At 45.8% G+C, this 23,729-nt stretch overlaps 3 protein-coding genes across 4 annotated transcripts in view; 1 reads left to right on the top strand and 2 right to left on the bottom strand.

Moving 5' to 3' along the window:
* LOC123128213 (uncharacterized) overlaps positions 1–18,377 on the top strand; it is a gene marked incomplete at its 5' end in the record, with an annotated part of 31,825 nt that extends 13,448 nt beyond the window's left edge. The window contains 1 exon segment of one of the 2 annotated variants that reach the window (XM_044548153.1): positions 17,730–18,377. In XM_044548153.1, coding sequence (XP_044404088.1) covers positions 17,730–17,760 — 31 coding nt within the window. 2 annotated transcript variants of the gene reach the window in all.
* Positions 9,629–10,680, bottom strand: LOC123128211 (uncharacterized). Its single transcript, XM_044548150.1, has 2 exons — positions 10,278–10,680; positions 9,629–10,161 (listed from the first exon to the last, which is right to left on the bottom strand). Exons 1-2 carry the CDS (start codon positions 10,678–10,680, stop codon positions 9,629–9,631), a joined length of 936 nt encoding a protein of 311 aa, XP_044404085.1.
* On the bottom strand, positions 12,232–16,468 carry LOC123128212 (protein-tyrosine-phosphatase IBR5-like). Its single transcript, XM_044548151.1, has 5 exons — positions 16,185–16,468; positions 14,096–14,195; positions 13,615–13,672; positions 13,412–13,518; positions 12,232–12,806 (listed from the first exon to the last, which is right to left on the bottom strand). Exons 1-5 carry the CDS (start codon positions 16,422–16,424, stop codon positions 12,487–12,489), a joined length of 825 nt encoding a protein of 274 aa, XP_044404086.1. The 5' UTR covers positions 16,425–16,468; the 3' UTR covers positions 12,232–12,486.
* Positions 18,378–23,729: the final 5,352 nt, after the last annotated feature.

The raw sequence follows: 23,729 nt of genomic DNA, 5'->3' as shown, positions 1-23,729 counted from the left end.
GGGATCACTGGAACCGGAAAAGATCCGAGCCAACAAACGAATCAACAACAACTCTCCCGAAAGCTACTAACCAGCTCTCTCAAAAGTCAAGAAAAGCAAGCGCAGCGGCGCTACCTGGGCCGGGTTCGTCGCAGGTCGCGCTCGACGCGGCGAAGCTGGCGGTGGAGACGGTGACGTAGCCCGCCGCCCCAGCGGCGCCGGCGGCAACATGGCGCGGCAGGAAGCAGAGGAGGAACGACGACAAGAGGAGGGCGCGGCGGGCCGGGGAGGCGAGAGGGGAGGAGGCCATGGCGCGCGCGTCGGCTCGGCTGGGGCCGGACGACGGGGACAAAACGCGGCGCCTAAATAAGTCAGGCGTGAAAGATATGAAGCGTTCCTACTCCATCGAGGGAGCCGCGTGGTAGTTTATATTAATGTGTGGCCGAAGCCTGACTTGACGTACAAGGTTATGACAGAAAGAGTTTGGATAGAATACAAGAGAAGGAAGGAGGTTGAGATTACAACTCTATATTCTAACACCCTCCCTTAATCTCAACTAACCTAAGTTAAGATTACTCTTGAATTCTTCAAATGGTCTTGCTGGTAGTGCTTTTGTAAAACCGTCAGCCACTTGATCCTTAGAAGGAATAAATCGAATCTCAAGTTTCCTTGCCGCAACCCTTTCTCGTACAAAGTGAAAATCAATTTCTATGTACTTTGTCCTGGCATGGAACACTGGATTTGCAGACAGATATGTTGCTCCCAAATTATCACACCATAAGCATGAGATACGATTCTTCTTGATTCTCAATTCCTCAAGAAGTGATTCAACCCAAATGATCTCAGCAGTTGCATTAGCCAAAGACTTGTATTCAGCTTCTGTACTTGAGCGTGACACAGTAGCTTGCTTTCTAGCACTCCAGGAGATAAGATTAGATCCAAAGAACACTGCAAAACCTCCAGTTGATCTTCTGTCATCACTACATCCTGCCCAGTCAGCATCAGAGAATGCACTCACAAGAGAAGAATTAGACCGTTTGAAATGAAGTCCTATTCCCATAGTATGTTTCACATATCTCACAATCCTCTTGACAGCTGACCAATGTGCAGAAGTAGGTGCATGAAGATATTGACAAACCTTGTTGACAGCAAATGAGATATCTGGACGTGTGAGAGTTAAATATTGTAGTGCTCCCACAGTACTCCTATACCTTGTATTCTCCTCCTCTTGAAGTGGCTCACCCTCATATGCTGAGAGACTTTCTGAGGAGGATAAAGGTGTAGGCATTGGCTTGCAATTTTTCATCCCCATGCGAGACAGAAGCTCAAGAATATATTTTTCCTGATGTAACACAATACCATCTTGAGTTTTCTTGACTTCAATACCCAAGAAGAAATGCAAATCACCTAGGTCCTTCAAGGCAAACTCTGAGCTCAAATCATGCAAAAGAGCATTAGTAGCATTTTGTGAAGAACTTGCAACTATGATATCATCAACATATATAAGCACAAAAATGACTACTCCTGCCTTGTTATAAATAAACAAGGATGTGTCAGCCTTGGAAGCAACAAAGCCAAGATATTTTAACTGTGAGCTCAATCTGGAATACCATGCTCTGGGTGCTTGCTTTAGACCATAGAGTGCTTTATCAAGCTTGCAGACATACTGTGGCAATTTCTTACTCTCATACCCAGGTGGTTGTCTCATAAACACTTCCTCTTCCAGAACACCGTGCAGAAACGCATTCTGTACATCTAGCTGCCTTAAACTCCATCCTCTGGATACAACAATGGCTAACACAAGTCTGATAGTTGCAGCTTTCACAACGGGACTAAAGGTGTCCTCATAGTCAATGCCATAACGTTGCTTAAAGCCCTTTGCAACTAGACGTGCCTTATATCTGTCAATGGAGCCATCTGCCTTCTTCTTAATTCTATACACCCATTTGCAATCAATAATATTTTTACCTCTCTGATTTGGTACAAGATGCCAAGTCTTATTCCTCATGAGCGCAGAATACTCCTCATCCATTGCCTTTTTCCATTTAGGATCATCAAGTGCATTCTTCAACGATGTTGGTTCTCCTGAAATACACAACATTCCATATGGTATAGTTCCATCTTTCCTAATTTTAGGATTCCGTATACCTTTCTGTAGCCGGGTCATAACACGTGAAGAAACCTCTCGCTGCACCGCTGGTATACTTGCCACGGAAGATCCAGGAGAATCTGCTGATGCAGTGGACTGATTTGTCGTCATATGCGCAGGGGATCCTGTGGCTTCTGGTGTGGCTGCCCCTTCTGCAGGCACTGGCGCAGAGGATCCGCCACCCGACCGCGACTGGAGGCGCACGTGGTGCGGGGAGGATCTGGTCCCGCCGCTAGTCCCGCCTGACGCTGGCGCGCGGGGCGAGGGGGATTCGGCCCCGCTGCTGGTCCCGCCTGAAGCTGACGCGGCAGCACGGGAGTGGCCCGCCCTGGATCCAGGATTGGAGCCATCAGGGGCTTGATCCGAGGCGGATGCGGTCGCGTGATCCGAGATCTGCGCGCGTGCAGGGGTGGCAGGCACCGCCAGATCTTCTTCGTCATCTGTGCCAGCTTCGTCTCCTTCCTCAGCATGAAATATAGGATCAAAACCAGCCATATTTTCGAGATCTTGGTCATTTTGAGCACCGTTTTCTCCAGGGACCTGCACAGGCATAAGAGAAAGACCAGTACCAGCAGGAATATCATCACATTGGTTAGTACAATTGTTGTTGCCCCCATGATCAAAAGACCGAAGATGTGAAGGAAGAAGAAGAATTTCTTTGCGGAGAAGTGCACCAGCATTAGGATGAAGGGATGCAAAGGGAAACACGGACTCATCAAATACAACATCTCTGGATATATACACCCGACCAGTAGGAACATCAAGGCACTTGACCCCTTTATGCATGGGGCTATAGCCTAAAAAGACACACCGTTTTGAGCGGAAAGCGAGTTTGCGTGTGTTGTAAGGCCTAAGATTGGGCCAACAGGCACAACCAAAAATACGAAGAGATGTATAGTTGGGTGTGACACCAAGAAGTCGTGTAATGGGTGTTTCAAATTTGATAACTTTACTTGGAAGCAAGTTGATGAGATATGTAGCAGTTAAGAATGCTTCATCCCAAAATTTAAGCGGCATGGAAGCATTTGCTAACAAGGCAAGCCCCATATCAACTATGTGACGGTGCTTTCTTTCAGCGGATCTATTTTGTTGGTGAGCATGAGGACAAGATACATGGTGTGATATGCCAAGCTTTTGAAAGAAAGAATTTAGTTTTTCATACTCACCACCCCAGTCACTTTGCATAGCAATGATTTTAGAGTTCAGTTTGCGTTCAACAAGATTTTGGAAATTGAGGAAAACTTGGAATACATCAGATCATTTTTTCAACAGATAAATCCAAGTAAATTTACTACAGTCATCAATAAAACTTACATAATAGGAAAATCTACCAACTGAAATAGGAGTTGGCCCCCATACATCTGAAAATATAAGTTGTAAAGGGGCAGTAGACACACTAGTAGAAATTGGGTAAGGTAATTGATGACTTTTTGCTTGTTGACACGGATCACAAACTGACTCACTACTAGGCTCATAAGAGAGTTTATTTTTGCTAAGAACATATCTAACTATGACTGAAGATGGATGACCTAAACGACTATGCCACCTTGATGTAGATAGCTTGGTGACAATATTTGCTTGTTTATTGGACCATGAAGATGATGATGATGATAATGATATGAGTGCGTAGAGTCCTCCCACGCACCGTCCTCTAAGAATGACTCTCCTTGTTTTCAAGTCCTTAACCAAGAAAAAATAAGGATAGAATTCAATAAGAACATTGTTATCAAGAGTGAATCGATGAACGGAAACAAGATTTTTAGAGGTTTGAGGAACATGCAAGACATTGGTCAAGTGTAAATTTTTCACGGGGGTTTTAACAATTGAACTACCAATGTGTGTGATATCCATACCAGAACCGCTTGCCGTGCGAATTTGGTCGCCTCCATTGTACTTCTCCCGCATCGTCAACTTGTCAAGTTCACCTGTGATGTGGTTTGTTGCTGCACTGTCAGCGTACCAGTTGGTGTCCACGCCATAGGAGACTGCATGCACCTGCTTTTCTTCCTGGTCGTTTTCTTCATAACGCCATCAGCAAACTCGTGCACCTCCTGGATGGTGTCTGTAGCATATCTGACATTCTGAATAGTCATGCTGTTGCTCACGAGCCTGCTGTTGCTGTTGTTGTCGAGGACGACCTCTGAATTCGCCGCCTCCATTGGAGGAAGACGACTGTCGGTCACCGCGGTCACCACGATCACCACGGCCACGGCCTCTTCCTCCACGCCCGCGAGATCTGCCACGGGACTGGCCACGGCCTCTGTAGACCGCATTAGCGGATGAATAGAACCCGCCTGAAGATGAGTCGCCTAGCATCTCCATCCTTTGATCAAAGGCAGCAATCTGGGCAAAAAGATCGTCGGCTGTGATGATGTTTTTGACAGCGCCGATCGCCGCCACCACGGGGTCGTAGTCGCGGTCCAGTCCGGCCAGAATATAGTCCACCATCTCCGGATCAGATACGGGACGACCTGCAGCAGCTAGTTCATCCCCAAGACTTTTCATCTTCGCCATATACGCCGAGCTTGACATCGAGCCCTTCTTGATATTGGTGATGGCGATTCTCAGATTAGTAATCCGAGACTGAGATTGTGAGGCGAAGAGATTTGTCACCGTCGTCCAGAGCTCAAAGGTGGAATCTTTCCCAACAACTTGTGCAAGAATTTCTGGAGACATGGAATTGAGAAGGTATGATAGAACCTGCTGATCTTTGGCGATCCAGGGTCCGTATAGGGGATTCGGCTCTAGGGCCGTGGTCTTGTCTGCCTTCGTGATCTCCACCATCTTGGGTGGAGCGGCATCGGTGTTGTCCAGGAGCCCCGTCACCTGCGCGTCTCGCAGGGCTGGGAGGACCTGCGTCTTCCAGAGGATGAAATTACCTCTTGCGAGCTTCTCAGACGGCGGCGATCCAAGGTTGAGGGAGACGCCGGCGGAGGAAGCCATGGAGACGATGATGTGTGGTTTCTAGGGTTTTGGATTGTGGCTAGATGTATGAGAAGATGTGGCTCTGATTATCATGAAAGATATGAAGCGTTCCTACTCCATCGAGGGAGCCGCGTGGTAGTTTATATTGATGCGTGGCCGAAGCCTGACTTGATGTACAAGGTTATGATAGAAAGAGTTTGGGTAGAATACAAGAGAAGGAAGGAGGTTGAGATTACAACTCTATATTCCAAGGCGGACTGGTTGGGGGCGCGCCCGATTCCTTGCACCCATCACGCGGTGGAATTCTGCCGTCCTACGGCCGGGTGCGTGCGTGATCGTGCCGTGCCCGCTCTTTTCCACTCCCCACGAAGCATGCAGAGCTTCTGAAGGCGACGTCACGTAGCAGAGTCGGGGCGACTCGTCTTCCTCTTCCGGTACGATCCCAACGACGACGGACGGTGGTTGGCTGCTGCGTGCGCGTCCGGTACGCACGCACGTATCATCGCGCACTAGGCGTCGCGTGGACCTTGGAGCCGTGTGTTTCTGTACGTGCTGTCTACCGAATCGTGGCAGCAGGTCCAGCAAGATGTCAACTCGTGGACTAACCTGAGGAGATGACTGATGACATGTCCTCTTTCACTCTCGAGCGGGTGAGATGGCGAGCTCGCGGCCTACTGATCATGATCAGATTCGTTTTGCGTGAGGTGAGGCCTCTGTCGAAAAGAAGACGCAAAGCTGAGGGGTACAACGTAACGTAACTTTGGGGGGCCTTTGTTCCCTGACGGAGACCTGTATCTGTACCCACCACCATCTTATTCTTGCGGGTCCGCGGATCAGAATTCAGAAAACCCGGGGCCGCGAGCGTCACAAGGCCGATGCGCCCGGTGCCGGCGAAGGCGTAATTCGCTTTGCCTCTCCTCGTCTCCGCCTTCTGTGTTCGGATACGAAGACACGGCTTGCTTCGCCTTCCCTTCGCCGCAAGCGCCTCGCCCCTGCGCTGAAAACATGCCGTGGCGTTGCGTTACAGCATGGCTGCATGCAGTGGTGGTACATGGCCAAACACCCAACGGCCGGGGTACGTGGCTAAGATTGATTTGGCTACATGTTTATTTCAAAAAAAAAAAAACGTTCCACTTAGCTAGGTCTATAGGTGGTGGAGATAGCACCCAGGGTTTGTGCGAGCTGCTGGGTCACTGAAAGCCGCGGGAGTCCAATCGTATGCTCAATGATCAATACGATAAAACGGTTTCTAATATAGCTGCCAAACTTGTGTTCCTAGTAAGGAGCACCGCAATCTTTTCTACGGGATTGGACGGTTTTTCCCAGGGTCCAATTCGTTCTGCTGTCAGTAGGCTATCGCAAATCATTTACTTGCTGTGTCTCAAATTATAAGATGTTTTAACTTTTTTCTAACCGAATGGATATAAAGGTGTTTTAGTGTGGTTTTCACTCATTTCAGTTTGTATGTAGTCTGTATTTGAATGTCCAAAACATATTATAATTCGGAACGGAAGAAGTGACTTCTGCAGTCACACTTTACCTATGTTAGGCATCCTACTGGTCGCTGATTTTCAATTTCGTTAGCATATTTTGTTATGCCATCATGATGTGAGGTTTGAAAAAAAAATATCTTGAAAGCGCTAGCTTTGCTAGGACTCTGGGTTCATTTGCAAATCTAGGAGCACTTGTACTTTCTCTCTTTTTTTTTAAATGGAGACATAAGATTTGCCTTATTTATTAATTTAGAAGAGAATAGTGTTTGTGTTTATTTTTTGTCGTTGGCGGTAACCCAATGTCTTGCCTCGAGCTTTATGGTGTTGAGCAAGATTGAAGGTGGAGCACTCTTGTGGCGGAAAACCCAGGAGTTCCTCTCATTTCAAAGGGTCCACTAATGAGCATGGCAACTGATGTCATAGTTTTTTTTATTGGACACACACAGACACACTTGGCAGAGAGTTTAATTTATCAATCCTTCATGGGATATTATAAGTGCCAATAGATGATGTCCAAATGCCCAAGATGAAGCCAATCATTCACCTAATTTCAAAGCCTAAGGGGTGAAGCGGCAGTTGAAAAAAGGCGCATCCTGGACTCCTGTTCTCTTTTGCAAAGAGAACAAAGTCCATAATTTGGCCAACTTATCGGCGGTCCAAATCTGGTTTTGGATGGGTAACCACGCCAAGAACTTTACTTTAGGTTGAGCCCAAGCCTTCCAAACCGTGTGCATCATACCGGAGTAGATTGTGCCCAAGAATTGCGCAGAGTACGCGGAAGCCGGCGTGCATTGGCCATTAGCCGTGTGCTTCCAGTTGTCATCTTGGCATTTTCTTTAAGGTGGAAATCACCAATAAGCGCCCAAAGAGCAATGAATTGAGGGAAGTGGGCCATGGAGAGCATGCTAGCCATATTTATTTTGGAGACCTAAGCGTTCTCATGAAGTGCCTCCGCGCCTTTCAATTTTTATGTGAAGACGCCTCAAATACGAGGGGGGAAATTTCCTTGGGCTTATGGTCATGGACCCAAGATGCATCCCAAAAGACGGTGTTTGCTTCATTATCGACGGTGATAATTGTGGAAGCGTAGAAAATATCAAGATCCACTCATCACAAAGATTTCCCATTATGACCCATGACTGGGTTGGCTCTTTCTATTCATACCTAGGCCATCACAATCTTAGGAGCACTTGTATTGGTCTCCTGCAAAGCTAACCATTGGATGTCGCATTGATGATATTCTTTGCTAGGGCGTATTTTACTTTTGCTTGTGGGTGCAAGCGCGATACATGTTAGTCATCTACTCCCTTGTGTCGGGTTTATAAGTCGGACACCGATTTTTAGATCTTCGGTTTTTTGACAAAGGAAAATTTTATTGACTTATAATGAGATATTGAGGACATACAAGCACAGCGAACACACTTAGGATACCCAGCCAACACCAACGCACCCATACAACGGATCACATAGACAAAGAGCAATGCCATACAAGACTGAAGTTATGCCTAGGCAGAAAACTCCTGAAGTGATCGACGAAATGCACCAACGACCACCATGGCCCCAACCATATCATGACAACACAACTCTACGAGCCATGCGGCAGCGGGTGACAGATTTGTATCTGACAACACCACCACACGCCTTCTCTTACTTCACGGTCCTCGCCTGTGGCAGCCACTGGTTGGCCAACATACCGAGGAGGAGGAATCTTTTGTATGGTAGGACAATGCCTTCGTCAGCAATTCCCGGCGCCACGGCCGCACACATATCGCCTTGTGTCATCGTGTGTAAACGATGTGGGATCCCGTCGCGCAACAGACACCACACAGCTAGAGGAAGCCTTCCCGCGATCGCGGATCTGGGGCACACGGGGGCTAGCATCGCCACATGACGACGGGGAAGCACAAGGTGATGGATCCTAGGCACATGACGTAGACCGGTGACGGAGGGTTGAGGAAGCCATAAGATTGGGGGAGGAGACGGGACTAAAAAGGAAGGTGGATCGTCTCCCGCCTCCAGGCAGGCAGGATGGCGGCGATGGATACTTTTTGGGTGACAGTAGCGGGGGCTTCCAAGGCAAATTTGTATTTTGGTCCGGGTCTAATTTTTAGGTCTTTAATTTGACTAGTGAAACATATATGTGCAGCGTTGTCAAGATCAGAATTCATAAACCCGGGTAGCGGTTGTGACTTACTAATTGTTTTTTTAGGAAAAATGACTTACTAATTATTGTTCCTTGTGCCAGCAAAGATGTAATTTAGTTTTGGTCGTAGTCTCTGTCTTCTTATTCAGATACTATTAAAGAGGATCTGAAACCCCTTTGAGAAGGCTTTTTTTAGTTAGACAGAAGAGCTTCTTTAGATTGTGCACATACTTGCACTGGAGGTTATTACTCCCTCTTTTCATACATGCACAATACCAAATATATAAAATGTGAAACTAAATCTTATGATGAATCTAATGATATACATTCTAGATGTAAATGTTTTTCTTCACAAACTTAGTCAAGGTTTTGGGGGTTGACTTTTTTCAAAAAACCTATATGCATTACATTATAAAACAGAGGGAGTAACTTGCAGCGGAGATATCATTCAGTTTCCTGCTACCAGACCAGTGGGTCAATGAAAGCCATAGTTATTGGTCCAGTTGTACGCTGAGAGTGTTGTTATACCAACTGTCAGCTTACAAGTGTACCAAAAATCTCACACAAGGGCTAGAAGAACCAATATACTCCATATTTTCACGGATCAAATTCATTCATCCTGCCACTACGCTACCGGACACACATTATGGAACGGAGGAAGTAGTATTTACATATTTATTCGGAGATATTCGATGGAACATGTGCCTTACAATTAATTATTTTTCATTGCTCAGATAAACCTCCCAAAACATACACTTCCACGCAACTCCTGACCAGCAGGAACCCTACAGCCTAGAGACCATCCACAAGAAAATAAGATACGTAGAAAAATAAATAAATTATCACAGCTGGCAAGCCAAAGAGGCCAAAAAAACTGACAGTCGTCTCATCCGATCGTAGCATCGGACACGTCATCAATGCATGCAGAGCAGTAGCGTGTCACAACCCTCTGAACATCAGCGGCCTCGTGCTCCCGAACGCCATCTCCCTGCGGCCCATCTCCATCCCGCAATGCTTCGGGCCGCCGGATGCCGGCACACCGCGGCGCGGGCGAGCTTCGGCCGCTGCAGTGCTGCTCGCCACAGCTTCCCATGGCGACCCCGACGGCGCGGCCGCGGCCACGGCCACGGCCGCCGCTCGCTTGTACTTGCCGGACCACTTGGCCTGCACGTACCGCGCGCGCCTCCATGGCGGCACGTGCATGCCCGCGCCCCGGATGGACTCCGCTGCCGCCGCGCACATTGCCGCGGCCACCTCCTTGAACGTCTCCGGCCTCGCCACGAGCACCGTGGGCAGGGCGAGGAGGAGCTCCTGGTACTCGGCGCTGGGCCTCGCCGTCTCGAACTCGATGGCGAGGTTGACCTCGACGATGTACCGCGACGTCGACGCGCCGGCTGCGATCACCACGTCCACGTACTCGTGGCTGCCCGCCGGCACGCTGCTTCCTCTTTCCCACGACGATCTGCAGACACCTGCGTCGACAACAAAAATGTCAATTTGTGTTGCTTAACACTCTTCTATTCGAGAGGAATCTGGAACGCACTCTGAAATTAACCGGAGAAGTATCTCAAAGCAAGGGGGCACTCACCGGCATCGAACCCTCTCGCACGGAGCCGGGCGGCGACGAGCTTCCTGACCGCTTCACCGCCAGCGACGTTCGGCCCCGCACCCACGACGGCGCGCTCCGCCTCGGCGCGGATACGCGCCGCTGCCGCGTCGGCCGTCGCATCTGCCAGCGCCGCCTGCAGCGCGTCGACCCACGTGGCACTAGCGGGCCGCGGCGCCACGGCTTCCTTGGCGACGGCGTCTTCGCCGTACCCGTTGTAGAACTCGTGCACCAGCTCCACCAGGCCGTCGTCGTCGTCGACGTCCTCCTGCCCGGAGGCGGACGACGGCGTGGTGCCGCCGAAGAACGGGCCGCGCAGCCTCGCCCTCGCCGCCTCATCCAGCGCCGCCGTGGCCTTCTTGTACGATGTTGGCGAGGACCCCATGATCGGCGGCTCCGGCGGTTGCTGCGACGTCGGAATAAGCATGGAGATCGGGCTCGCCGCCGCTGGTGCGTTCGCCACCAGTTTTCCAAAGCAGTTGCAGGTTTTTGGAGTAGCGTGTATCCTGCACGGGGGCGGGCCGTTTCTATATATGTTTCGGGTAGGTGCGTCTAAGTTCGTTGTGCGCGGTTTGCACGTCCAGGTTCAGTGAATCTGGCGCGCATGGTAGCCGTGCTTGCGTTGGGCATTCTCTGGGTCGCCGCATCGGGTTTGCTTACCACTTATGGAAGCTTCAGTGAAAAGCACCCGAAAAAAAAAGCTTCAGTGAAAAGGATACTAGTGGAGTAGTAGCTTAGTCCATTGGTGCGTCCAGATACATTACATGCTACTGCGTGTTTTTAGCAGGGTGATGAACTGGAGTGATATTCAGGATATACTCCCTCTATCATAAATTACTTGTCGTAAAAATAGATGCATCTCGAACTAAAATATGTCTAGGTACATTCTCCCTCCGTTCCTAAATGTAAGTCTTTTTAAAGATTCCACTACAAACTACATACGGATGTATATATACATATTTTAGAATGTAGATTTACTTATTTTGCTCCGTATGTAGTTTATAATGAAATCTCTAAAAAGACTTATATTTAGAACAGAGGGAGTACATTTTTGTGACAAATAAATTCGGGACGGAGGGGCTTCTGCGGAAAGCCTGAAAACAATGTAAATTCTCCAAAATATGACCTGATTCCGGAGTTCCTGGTACCTGGGATGCAAAGTAGTACCAACATATCCTTGTTCAGATGGTCTCTTTCCCAGCTCGAAATGTGCTTGGTACTACGTTTAGATTCATGCTAGCTGGTCCAGAGGCGGCCTTGAGCTTCGCTCACGGCGTGTCGCCAGTGAGTGCACAAGGAAAACAACGTCAAATTTCCAAAGGACTGGTGTGCAATTTCTAATTTCTGTAAGGATTGTCTAATTAGGGTTGATCGACTTTAACATATGGCCTTTGCCTTATCCGGAAAAAGAAGTTGCAAAACTGAAGATCCTGATGATATATCAAATTAAATACTCCATCAAGTTGCACAATGAACGGTTGCGTCCTGGCCCCGCAACTCTTTGGACCCTGAAATTAAAGGGTAACCCAACAGCTTTTGGTGAAGGCAAAGGGGCAGTGACCGCGATGGGTAGATACGGGGGTCATGGTGCACAGGGCTGTGGAATCCGCGTATAAAGATGTTCCATGTTCGCAGCACGGCCTTGCGGCCGCGGATCCTATGGAACAACCCTTTGGCTGTCGCCACCTCAACAAGTTTTTGGAGCGGATCGATGGCGATGACAAATAGGGTTGACGCCGAAGAAACATTATCAGGCGTGTCGTACTGCGTAAATTAAAATTGTCACCTGATCCGAACAATTTCAATCGTCTGGCTGCGGCAAGCTCGAATGCACAGCATAAAGCGCCCAAAGTTAAGTTATGCAGGTACAGAAACATGTGCCACCAACCACAACCATCCCCGAATGCACCCGAAGTCATGCAGGTAACAGAAATAGTATAAGCCACCAACCACAGGTCCACAGCCATAGTGAACTGCCGAGTGCCAAGTCTACTGCCATATACTGTAAGATATAACCCCAAAGGTTTGCCAGGACCATTTCTCAATCTGGTGAAAGCTAAACATCCAATGACATATTCGATAGACCCACGCACCCATACCAAGTGAAAGCTAAACATGCAGTGACATATTCGATAGGCCTAAGAGTAACATGCATCCGTCCCAAGTGATATGCGACATGTTAAAAGTCATCTTAAGAGCTGTCCATCTGGTTATCCGTCGAAGCTGGGGTGACTGCGCCATTGCTGATCCCTGCGGCAGGGCCGACTCCGACTCCCATTGAACCCTCGGCTCCGAAAGTGAAGTTACTGGGAACATTGTTTGGGCCGGCTCGCTCGAAAATGGATGGCACAGGAGTCTGGATGAACGCAGGCACTTGGATGTCACCTGATGGTTGTGGGAAACCAAATCCAAGTGAAGGAAATGAGTCGGTTAGGACCGTGGTCTGAGCTGGCGAGCCAGCACTGGGTCCAAAGAGCTTCTGTTCATACTCAACAAGCTGACACTGAGAAGCTGTACAGAAAAGAGTTACAGTTAGCGTATGATAACACATTTGGATTGCCCATCAATCCATACAGTTTGAAAATGCAAGAAAAAAGTTTATTGGCTGTAGTTGCTCAACTAAGTAACAGATGACTAACTTGACTGTAGTACTTTTTTGTTAGGAGAAACAATGGCAAGGAGTTGATGAGAGAAAATATAGCCAAGTTTATTGTTGGAAAATGAGATTAATCTGCATAACGGTTATCCATAGCATTCCCAGAGTCTTGCAATGAGAAAACTAACAAACAACGCATTTATTAATCTAGTTCCTTAAAATATTTTGAAGCATTCAAATGACAACACATACCCTGTACTGTAACAAAAAGGCTGGTCGAGTTTATCTTACAACAGTACAACACCAATTTCACTAGATAAGTACTACTAATGATACATTCAGTTGGCAACACATATGTGTTGGTTGACTAAAATGGATGGTCCAATTTATCTTACCACATCATTCTCATTATGTATGAGTAGCCGCTGTTACCATTCAAAAAAATTATGAATGGTTGATTGGCAGTTTTTTTAAATACACGAGAGGGATATTTGCTCACTAGACAAGGATATACAGTTACCTTCTGTTATTTGGACCTGTGGCCGTCGATCTTTTACCCACTGGAGAGACGGTGCAAGTCTCCACCCTCTAGACTTCATCAAGAAGGCTGTAACCACAGCAGCTGACCTAAAAAATGTGTTCCAGGGAAGTATTCACCAATCAGTAATATGTCCAGATAGTAATCATCAACCAATCACAATAGTGCTAACTACAAGCAAGCACCTGTTTTTCCCAGACATGCAATGGACAAGAACACGTGAAGCCCCTCTTTCACATTGCTCTGCAATTGTGATTTAGGACAAGATTAGACAAAACATCTTCATAGACAGTATGAGCACAAGGAAATCTCCTAGTTCGGTGCTGGAGAAGAAAATGCATGCTGTTCCTATTTGGTACTCCATTTGTCAATAATATAGATGAAGAGTACAAGGAAGGACCAACAGGCCTAGGACTAAGAGATTGAGTAGAACTAGTTAAATCGTACTAGGATCTAACTTCTTTCTTGACAAACATAAAACAAAATTAAGAGCAGCAAGGCTTCAAAAGTCATGTTTAAATGATTATGGCAATACGGAGCATTTTATAAGGCTAAAATGTAAGAAATATATGATGGAACAAAATAAAGCAACAATGTTGTCAGGGTTACAGTGACAACATTCAATCTATTCCAGAACAAAACGCTGAAAGCATAACATGACAATACCTAGAAACTGAGTAGCACCATCAAAATCCAATGTTTTATCATCTTGGAGGCAGTGGTAAGTGAATGAATTCCGGTAAAGATTATGGCAATCCGGCACAGTCTGTTAAACAGCACCACCGTGAGTAACCTTCAACTTAAAAATGAAGCATGGAAGCAAACAACAGAAGATAATGCCAGCATGCTAACTTCTGAATGAGTAGCAAAGGACAGGTACACTGCTATATACCAATAACTGCAATATTGATTTCCGTAGTTTATGAGAAGAATGTATTAAAGTGAGGATAGCTACACAAGAACTTCTTAGGCACAACTAGTTCGTTCATGGTTTTTCCTCTTCCACACCTCTCCATGTTTCCTGCTAGCATGATGAATGGTTGATGGTGGAAAACATATTTGTAAGGTGTAAAAAATACGAACACATACAGCCAATTCTAAAATAAATAGAAGCAGAGAGAATCAATATGACTGTCAGGCCTGCAGCCTTGCAAGAGAAATTAACCTTATAGAGAAATTAACCTTATAGAGAAAATAACCAGCAAAACTTATATTGATGAGCAAATCATCCATATAACAGCAATATTGATTATGTAATTCAAACAAGAGTTAGTTGTCAAGCTGACCTATTTTTCATGACAAGCTTAAAGCAAAAGTACGATTGTGGATTTGAAGCAAACCATCCTACTCATCCAATCTCAATAATTAAGTTGAAACCCCTAAAAACAAAAATATGACCTGATTGCAGATTTAATCCCATAATAACACCATATGAATTACTACTCACACCTATCCCTTCAAATTATATTTGCCTCTTCCCACATCCTTGCTCCTCCCACTTCCCCACGCAACCATCTAGAAGCTTTGCTTCACCTCGGCACGTAAATAATAACAGGCTCTCGACAGCGTCTAAGGCCACTAGTCCCACTCCCACCAGAGCACAGAGCATGGCACAAGAAGATACAGCATAGAAGCTTCGCCTAGGCACTGCATGGAGTGCAACCAGCCACTGCCAGCCGTGAGATACTATTCTACTTTTCAATATCATAACATGAAGTGTGTGACCTTGAGTGCTAATATTAGAGAAAACAGAAAAATATTTATTTAAAAATCATGTGAACAAGTATGATCTGAACAAGACATTTAATGTCATGTCCTATTGTTTTGCTAATTTCAGTTAGCTGAGGAACACCTGAAGTGCCAAAATATGGGTATCATAAAGGGCAACCTGGTGCATGTAGCAAAATATGGGTATCATATAAGAAAAAATATATTAGATAGTAATTAGCACCAGATGTTATTCCTCAAATTTCAGTGGTCAGCTGTGTACCCCTGATTCCAATCAGTGAACAGCACCTTTTTCCCATATAATTTTCAATCAAGCACTACACTCTAAATTTTTCCCCATTTCGGTCTTCCTATTTGATATATGGTTCAAAGAAGATATATATGGTTCAAAGAAGCCACTCATGCTATTTGTTTTCCTTTGCACCTAAGGATACTCCTGCACCTAAGGATACTCCTGCACCTAAGGATACTCCTGCACATTAAGCATTACCTTTTCTGGGAAAATAATAATTATGTTATGAATTCATCATAACTATCTTTCAAAACAACTTCATTACATTGCTTATAATAAAATAAAAGCAGTACCCATACTACAATCAAAACCTACCAAAATAACCTTTGAGGCAAGTGTAATGATGACAAATTAACTACTAAAGAAGTAGGCCATAGCTCATAAGTACCCACGATCACAAACCCTTGTACCATTGTGCAATACTCGCATCAAACCATCCCTCCTGAAGATTTTATACGAGCAACGGGATTGGGCTAATGCTACTAGAAGTACTGGATACTATATTCGCCTCCTCAACATCTAATCAGCACGCCAGGCAGACTTACACCCCTCGCATCACGCTTGAAGCAGCCCTACCGAGTCACCAAACCCTGGGGCAAAACCCCACAGAAACGAATGTCGCGCAAAAGGGCATCGCGGATCCACGCCACCACACTTCTCCGACCTCACGGCGCGGAGACGATCGAAACTGAGGAGGAAGGGGGCTCGGGAGAAGGGGCGGGGCACATTACGCACGTTGAGGATGTGGGTGATGTTGAGCGTCTTCAGGACCTCGGAGCGGGAGGCGTTGTCGTAGCTGCCGAGGAAGAGGAAGCCCTTGAGCACCTCGGAGGGGAAGGCGGAGTCGACCCTCGCCGGGGCCACCGCGTCCGCCGCGGCCGGCCTGTGGCCGCAGACCCCGCATATCTCCCCTTCCTCGCACTTGTGGTAGTGCCCGCAGACCCCGCACGGGTTCTCCCTCTCGCGCTTCCTCATCTCCCTCCGGCCGCCGCGCCGCGCCGCTCGATCTGCAGGTGTGGGATCGCCGCGGCGGCGTGGGTGCCTTGTGTTGCCCTTGGGTGGGAGGAAGCGAAGCGGAGCGGGGTCCGGTGGCGACGCGATTTTATTTTGGTTCCGAGTTTTTTTGTTTGGATTGGATCGGCTTACGTCTGCGTTGGTGTGAGGACCGGAATACCAGGAATTCTCCGATCTATTCTGAATTTCATTAACGCCTTGTTTGGTTGACATGGATTTAGGAGGGGTTTGGCAGGGTTTGAGATGGATATAATCTTCTACAAGTCAAAATCCACCCAAATCTTCTCCAGTCCTCTTGAGAAGAGGTGTAACCGAATAAGGCCTAAAACAGAGTAATTCAAGGGCTTGTTCTGGTACAATTTTGGGGATCGGAGCCAAGATACCCTGCCTTACCAGATGAACTAGGGTTTCTAACTATGCTATGAATTGGGGAAAAAAATGACTTGTGTTCCCTCACGCGACTCACGCTACATATACTCCTTTCCAGCTCACGCAGTAACTCTCCCGACAGTCACTTAACGGTTACAACATAGTAAAAAGGTTTAAAACTACTGGAGATCGGCGAGGAACCATCCGAGCCGTTGGATCGCTTGAAACGCCATCTTGTCATCTCAACCGTTGCTTGTCTGAAGCCAGAGTTGGTGTCGATCTTCAGTATGTCCTAGGTCCAGGGCCTGACAATGTCGTCGCCATGACAAACCGCCTTGTCCTCGAGGCGAAAAAGCTTGTGACCTGTGAAGGTTTTGTTGAGGAAGGTTGCATCTTCCCAAGTAGCATCATCAGGTGCGAGGCTCTCCCACTGCATTAAACATTGGCCAACCGGAGTCTTGTTGCGTTGAATCACCCTGCGGTCCAGCACAGCTACAGGAATAGTTTTGACATATCCTTATGTGGTGACCAGTGGAACATGCGGTAGAGGCACAGCTTGATGGTCTACATGTTTCTTGAGTTGGCTGATGTGAAACACTGGGTGATTGTTTGTGCCCTCTGGTAGATGCAGCTTGTAGGCAACTTCTCCAATTCTTTCCAGAATTTTGTAAGGCTCGTAGAATTTTGATCTCAGTTTCAGTGATCCTCTGAGACCAAAACCATTCTGTCTAATGGCTGGATCTTTAAATATACCATGTCTCCCACCTCAAATGTTCTTTCTGTTCTGTTTCTATCTGCAAAATGTTTCATCCTGCTCTGTGCATGTTCCAAGTTAGCTTTCAGCTTTTGCATCATTTGCTCCCTTTCTGCCATTGTTAATCTTGTTGTTGGAGACAGGGTTCTCTCTACAGCAAACTCTCTCACTTGAGGTGGTTTGTACCCATATAATGCTTGAAAAGGAGTACATTTCAAAGAAGAATGGTAACTGGTATTGTACCACAATTCAGCTAAAGGCAACCACTTCAACCATTTCTTTGGTTCTTGGAACACCATCCCTCTCAAATATGCTTCTAAATATTGATTCACTCTCTTTGTCTGGTCATCTATTTGAGGATGAGAAGCTGTACTGAATCTGATCTTCACACCAAAAGCTTGGAACAATTCTTGATACAAATTGCTTGTGAAAATGGTGACTCTGTCAGGAACAATGCAGATAAGCAGACAATGTAGTTTGATGACATTGTCCATTAGAGCTTCAAACATAGTTTGAACTGTGAAAGGACATGCGAGAGGTATGAAATGGGAGTACTTGGTTAATTTGTCCACCACTACTAGAATGACCTCTTTTCCCTGTGAATTTGGTAATGTAGTGATGAAATCCATTGTGATGTGTGCCCAGGCCATATCAGGCACATGATGTGGTTGTAGCAGTCCAGGAGGGTGAATGTGTTCAACCTTGTTCAATTGGCAAACAGGACACTGGCTGACAAATTCCTCTATGTGTTTCTTCATGTTGGGCCAATAGAACACTTTCTTTAATCTGTAGTAAGTAGCTTTACTACCAGAATGCTCTCCCAAAGCAGATGAATGGAATGTCTGTAACAACTGTTTCCTGAAATCAGTGCTTGCTCCTACATAAATCATGTTTTTGTATTTCAGCAGTCCCTTGTTTAGAGAGAACTTAGGGTTTTGATCAGTATCAACAGCTACTTTCTTTAGTAGCTTATCATTGTCCTAGTCCCCTAAATAACTTTGTGCTACATCTTCAGTCCATTTAGGAACCACCACAGTAACAGTATTGCATTGCATTGCTTTTAGTACCTCCTTCCTAGACAATGCATCAGCCACTACATTTTCCTTTCCCTTTTTATATTCAATGGTGTAAAATCATACTCCAACAACTTCAATAGCAATTTGTGTTGAACACCTTCTTTCAACCTTTGAGTTGTCATGTATTTTAGAGACTGTTGATCAGTTTTGATGATCAACTTGTTTCCCCACACATAATGTCTCCACTTTTTGTGTGCTTCTAGTATTGCCATTGGTTCTTTCTCATAAATTGATTGAGCTGCAGACTTGGGCCCTAAACTCTTGCTGAGATAAACCAGTGGTTTCCCTTTTTGCATGAGTACAACTCCAATCCCTGTTACACAAGCATCAGCTTCTATAGTAAATGACAGAGAAGTCTGGTAGTGCTAACACAGGGCAGGTTGGCATTGCTTGCTTTAAAGTGTGAAAAGCTTGTTAAGCATATTCCCACTGTAAATTATCTTTTCTGAGCATATCATGTAGAGTCTACATATTTTTCCATAATCCTTCACAAACCTTATGTAATATCCTGTTAAACCCAGAAACCCTCTTAATTTTGTGGCATTATCAGGTTCTGGCCAATCCATTACATCCTTTATTTTGCTAGGATCAGTGGATACTCCTTGATAAGAGATCACATGCCCTAGGTAATTCACTTGATTTGTTGCAAAGGTGCATTTGGACATACAATTCATGTTTTCTCAATGTGGCAAAAGTTATTTCTAAGTGACCAATGTGCTCTTCTAAGGATTTGCTGAAAATGAGCATATCATCAAAGAATACTAAGATACATTTCTTCTCCTCTGGTTCATTGATTTCTTCACACACACTGTTCATTAAACCTTGAAAAGTACCAGGTACCAGGGCCACCAGATAACCCAAAAGGTACTACATTGTATTCATAATGTCCCATGTGTGTTCTGAAAGCTGTCTTGGGAATGTCAGCAGTGGACATTCTGATTTGATGGTACCCAGATTTTAAATCTAGTTTGGAGAATACCTTAGCTCCATACTGAAAGGATCGAGAAGAGGTGTCTAGAGGGGGGTGAATAGACTCTTAGCAAGAAAAAGTTGCAGTTTTTAATTTCTTTAAGTTGAGGTGGAGTTTTAGCACATGTTTAAACATTCACAATACATATCAAGCATGCATGACAAGAGTATGTGAGTAGCGGAAAGTAAAGCATGCAATTTGCAAGAATGTAAAGAGATGGGATTTGAGTGTGCAAATGCAATTGGAGACACGGAGATTTTTGGCGTGGTTCCGATAGGTGGTGCTATCGTACATCCACGTTGATGGAGACTTCAACCCATGAAGGGTAACAGTTGCGCGAGTTTATGGAGGGCTCCACCCACGAAGGGTCCACGAAGAAGCAACCTTGTCTATCCCACCATGGCCATCGCCCACGAAGGACTTGCCTCACTAGGGTAGATCTTCACGAAGTAGGCGATCTCCTTGCCCGTACAAACTCCTTGGTTCAACTCCACAATCTTGACGGAGGCTCCCAAGTGACACCTAACCAATCTAGGAGACACCACTCTCCAAAAGGTAATAGATGGTGTGTTGATGATGAACTCCTTGCTCTTGTGCTTCAAATGATAGTCTCCCCAACACTCAACTCTCTCTCTCTCTCATAGATTTGGATTTGGTGGAAAGATGATTTGAGTGGAAAGCAAGTTGGAGAAGGATAGAGATCAAGATTTATGTGGTTGGAATGGAATATCTTGACCTCAACACATGAGTAGGTGGTTCTCTCTCAGAAAATGTATGATGGAAGTGTAGGCATGTTCTGATGGCTCTCTCCACGAATGAAGAGTGGGTGGAGGGGTATATATAGCCTCCACACAAAATCTAACCGTTACACACAATTCACCAAACTTGGGTGGGACCAAATAATGAAACTCGGTCAGACCGATTTAGTTCAAAATGTGAACGTTAGGTTTTTCGGTGGGATAGACATGTCAACTCTGTGGGACCGATTTCATTAGGGTTAGGGCATAACGTAATCTCGGTGAGACCGATTACACAAACTCGGTGGGACCGATTTTGGTAATAAGCTAACCAGAGAGTTGGTCAGGCAAACTCGGTGGGACCGATTCGCTAATCTCGGTGAGACTGAAACATTACGAAGGGGAAACAAAGAGTTTGCATTGCGAACTCAGTGGGACCGATCGCTCATCTCGGTTGGACCGAAACGTTATGAAGGGAAACATAGAGTTTGGAATCCCCTATCAGTGAGACCGAGATTCCTATCGGTGAGACAGAAGTGACTAGGGTTTGTGGCAGTGGCTATGTCAAGAGAACTCGGTGGCGCCGGATAGAATGTTTCGGTGGCGCCGAGTTTGACTTTTGGTTTGGGACATATGTGGATATGAGAAAGTGGTTGAGGGTTTTTGGAGCATATTACTAAGCATTTTGAGCAAGCAACCCATTAAGCAACACCTCATCCCCTTTTAATAGTATTGGCTTTTCCTATGGACTCAATGTGATCTTGGATCACTAAAAGTAAAATGTAGAGTCTTGAGCTTTTGAGCTTGAGCCAATCCTTTGTCCTTAGCATCTTGAAGGGGTTCCACACCCTCTTGTCCATGCCACTCCATCTGTTGAACTTGTCTGAAATATTCTAGATAAAAACATTAGTCCAACAGGAGATATGTTGACATTAATTACCAAAACCACCAGGGAGCACTTGTGCTTTCAACCTCCCCCTTTTTGGTAACTGATGACAATATACATCAAAGCTTTAGATAAAGATATAGAGAATAACAAGTAAAGCTTTGGAAAGACATGTAACATGCATAGGCTCCCCCTACATGTATGTACTCATGTAAATATGGAATGTAAGAGCATGTGAATGCATAATCATGACATAGCAAGCAATGTGTTACATGTATCTTGGCTATATGCATCAGAGCAAATGATATGAATATATGAAGTGTAACTTCATGTTCATGATTCCTTCTTGCAAACAATATATACATTAGCAAGAAATCTTCATGCACATGAGTGTGATGCATATACTTACCTTGTGGTCTTGAGCTGGCTTAGGAAGAGACAAACCTGAGTAAACAAGGTTAGATAACACAGATACAACTACTAGACAGAGCAAACCAAAGAGCCACAAGAGTACCAAGACTGGGATGACATGTGGAGTGTGAGTACTGGGTACTCTATTGGATATAGACATGTCCCCAAAGGTAAAAGATATCACTACTGCAGGATGCTGCTAACGCGGCACTACGATCAGAGACCCTTCGAGAAACTGTGTGCGATGCAATAATCGTAAACGGTGTTGTATGAAAACCGTTAGAAATGATGCAAAACGTTTGCGATGAATGATACATCAAACACGGTTCATATTATAGTTGCGCGTGTGATGAGGGGCATACGGTTGATCTATACGAACTGTTTGCAATGAGACAGAACAACAGAAACGGACAGCCAGATCAAGGTGTGTGCGATATACGGCATACAATTCACTCCGATGAACCGTTTGCGATGAGTGAGGTGAACACAAACGATTTGGCGTAACAAGATGTGTGTGATACGCGGCAAACAGGTCGGTAATAAGAATTGTGCGCGATCATTATAGACAACCCATACGGTCTTTTTTTGTGAATTGTGTGCTTGTCAGGGCACACAGTTCAACAAACCAACCTGTTGGCGATAATGTAGAAGATCTCTGTCGAATACATATTACTAACCGTCTGCGATGAGATTGACAGGATAAACATAGATATATACAGTCTGCTTAATTTAGTCCTTCTTCTTCTTGTTGTTCTTGTTGGATGGCCCCGTGACATCGTCTTGGCGAGGACGCTTCTTGCCGCTGACCGTTGGCTTTTCGTCGCTGCCGCCATCGTCATCATCGTTGTTGTCGTCGTCCTCCTCCTCCTTGTTCGACCATTCCTCCTCATCATCATCGTCGTACTCTTCTTCGTCCTTCATCGGCTCCTTGTCCGCCTAGTTGTCATCTGACGACTCCGGAGGCGGCGTCCCTTACATGAACCGGATATAATCGAGGTCTGGGCTCGACGCCGGACTCATGGAAGACGAGCGGGATGATTCCGATGTTGACCTATCATCGGTCGCCAGAATGCTGGCCGAACTGTCGTTCTCGCTATAGCTCGACATGGCTACAAAGTGTGTAGCGCGGCCTACCGGGGACGATGAAGATGGTGGACACTTAAGCGGGGTATGCAGAGAAGAGGAACTGCCAATTGAAGCGGGGATTGAAGCGGGGGTTGACGTATTATCGAACCGCTGATATAATAAACCATAATTATTTGTACCAAGTCGCTCCAAATTCCCGGGGTTGCGCAGGACTCCTATTGGCTATTTGGCTGGTTTCCTTTTTCAGGACAAAAACAAGGAACGCGTTTTGGGATTATGCACTAGTACCGGTATGAACAGAGTAGGACAGTTGGAAAGCAATACGTTGAGCTCTTCTTATTGATAAAGCCAGTAATAATCAAACTAGAAAGGAAAAGAAAAAAGACAAAGAAAAATATCTGCACAAATCTTCGCGTAACATCAATGGCATATATAGGACCTAGATGTGCATTACTTAGAGCACATCTAGATGTGCTTTAGCAATACTGTCAAACAAAACCCCTAATCATCATTGCAACCAGCGCATAGAACATGGCTAATGCAACAACCACAACTACACATGCTAGTTCCTTCTTGTCTCTTGCTTTCATCTATTGCCTGTGATTGATTCTTTCTTGCTTCATCGTACTGATTGTACATTCCAGATCAGCCAGTTTCTTCTTCAGCTTTACGTTATCTTCTACGGGCTTGGTGATAACACTCCGCGCCCTACCATGCCATTCTTCATCCAGCTAGTTAACAAAGGCACAAGCCTCATATCCCTGCCAATGTTAAATAGTATTTTGGATGAGCGGTGGCATTAACTGAAGTAAAATGATGAACTTAATTAGCACTAACCTCTAAGGGGCAACTGAGAAACCGCCTGCCAATGTCGAATCCCTCTGTGAATACATGTCGAGCGGGAGTGTGCCCGTGCACACAACTCAACTTTTGGTACTTCTCGGTGGTGCAAAACTCGGAGTCGAACTCGTGTTGCG

Source organism: Triticum aestivum, chromosome 6A (assembly GCF_018294505.1).
Source record: "Triticum aestivum cultivar Chinese Spring chromosome 6A, IWGSC CS RefSeq v2.1, whole genome shotgun sequence".
Lineage (NCBI taxonomy): Eukaryota > Viridiplantae > Streptophyta > Magnoliopsida > Poales > Poaceae > Triticum > Triticum aestivum.
This window is presented reverse-complemented; position numbering and strand designations above follow the sequence as displayed.

Excerpts from the sequence above, each read along its gene's own strand:
- LOC123128211 (XM_044548150.1), bottom strand. The coding sequence starts at position 10,680 with ATGGGGTCCTCGCCAACATCGTACAAGAAGGCCACGGCGGCGCTGGAT. Across the intron at positions 10,162-10,277 it reads TGCGAGAGGGTTCGATGCCG|GTGTCTGCAGATCGTCGTGG; the intron begins GTGAGTGCCCCC and ends TTGTCGACGCAG.
- LOC123128212 (XM_044548151.1), bottom strand. The coding sequence starts at position 16,424 with ATGAGGAAGCGCGAGAGGGAGAACCCGTGCGGGGTCTGCGGGCACTAC. Across the intron at positions 13,673-14,095 it reads TGGTGCTACTCAGTTTCTAG|AGCAATGTGAAAGAGGGGCT; the intron begins GTATTGTCATGT and ends TCACAATTGCAG. Across the intron at positions 13,519-13,614 it reads TGCATGTCTGGGAAAAACAG|GTCAGCTGCTGTGGTTACAG; the intron begins GTGCTTGCTTGT and ends CACATTTTTTAG.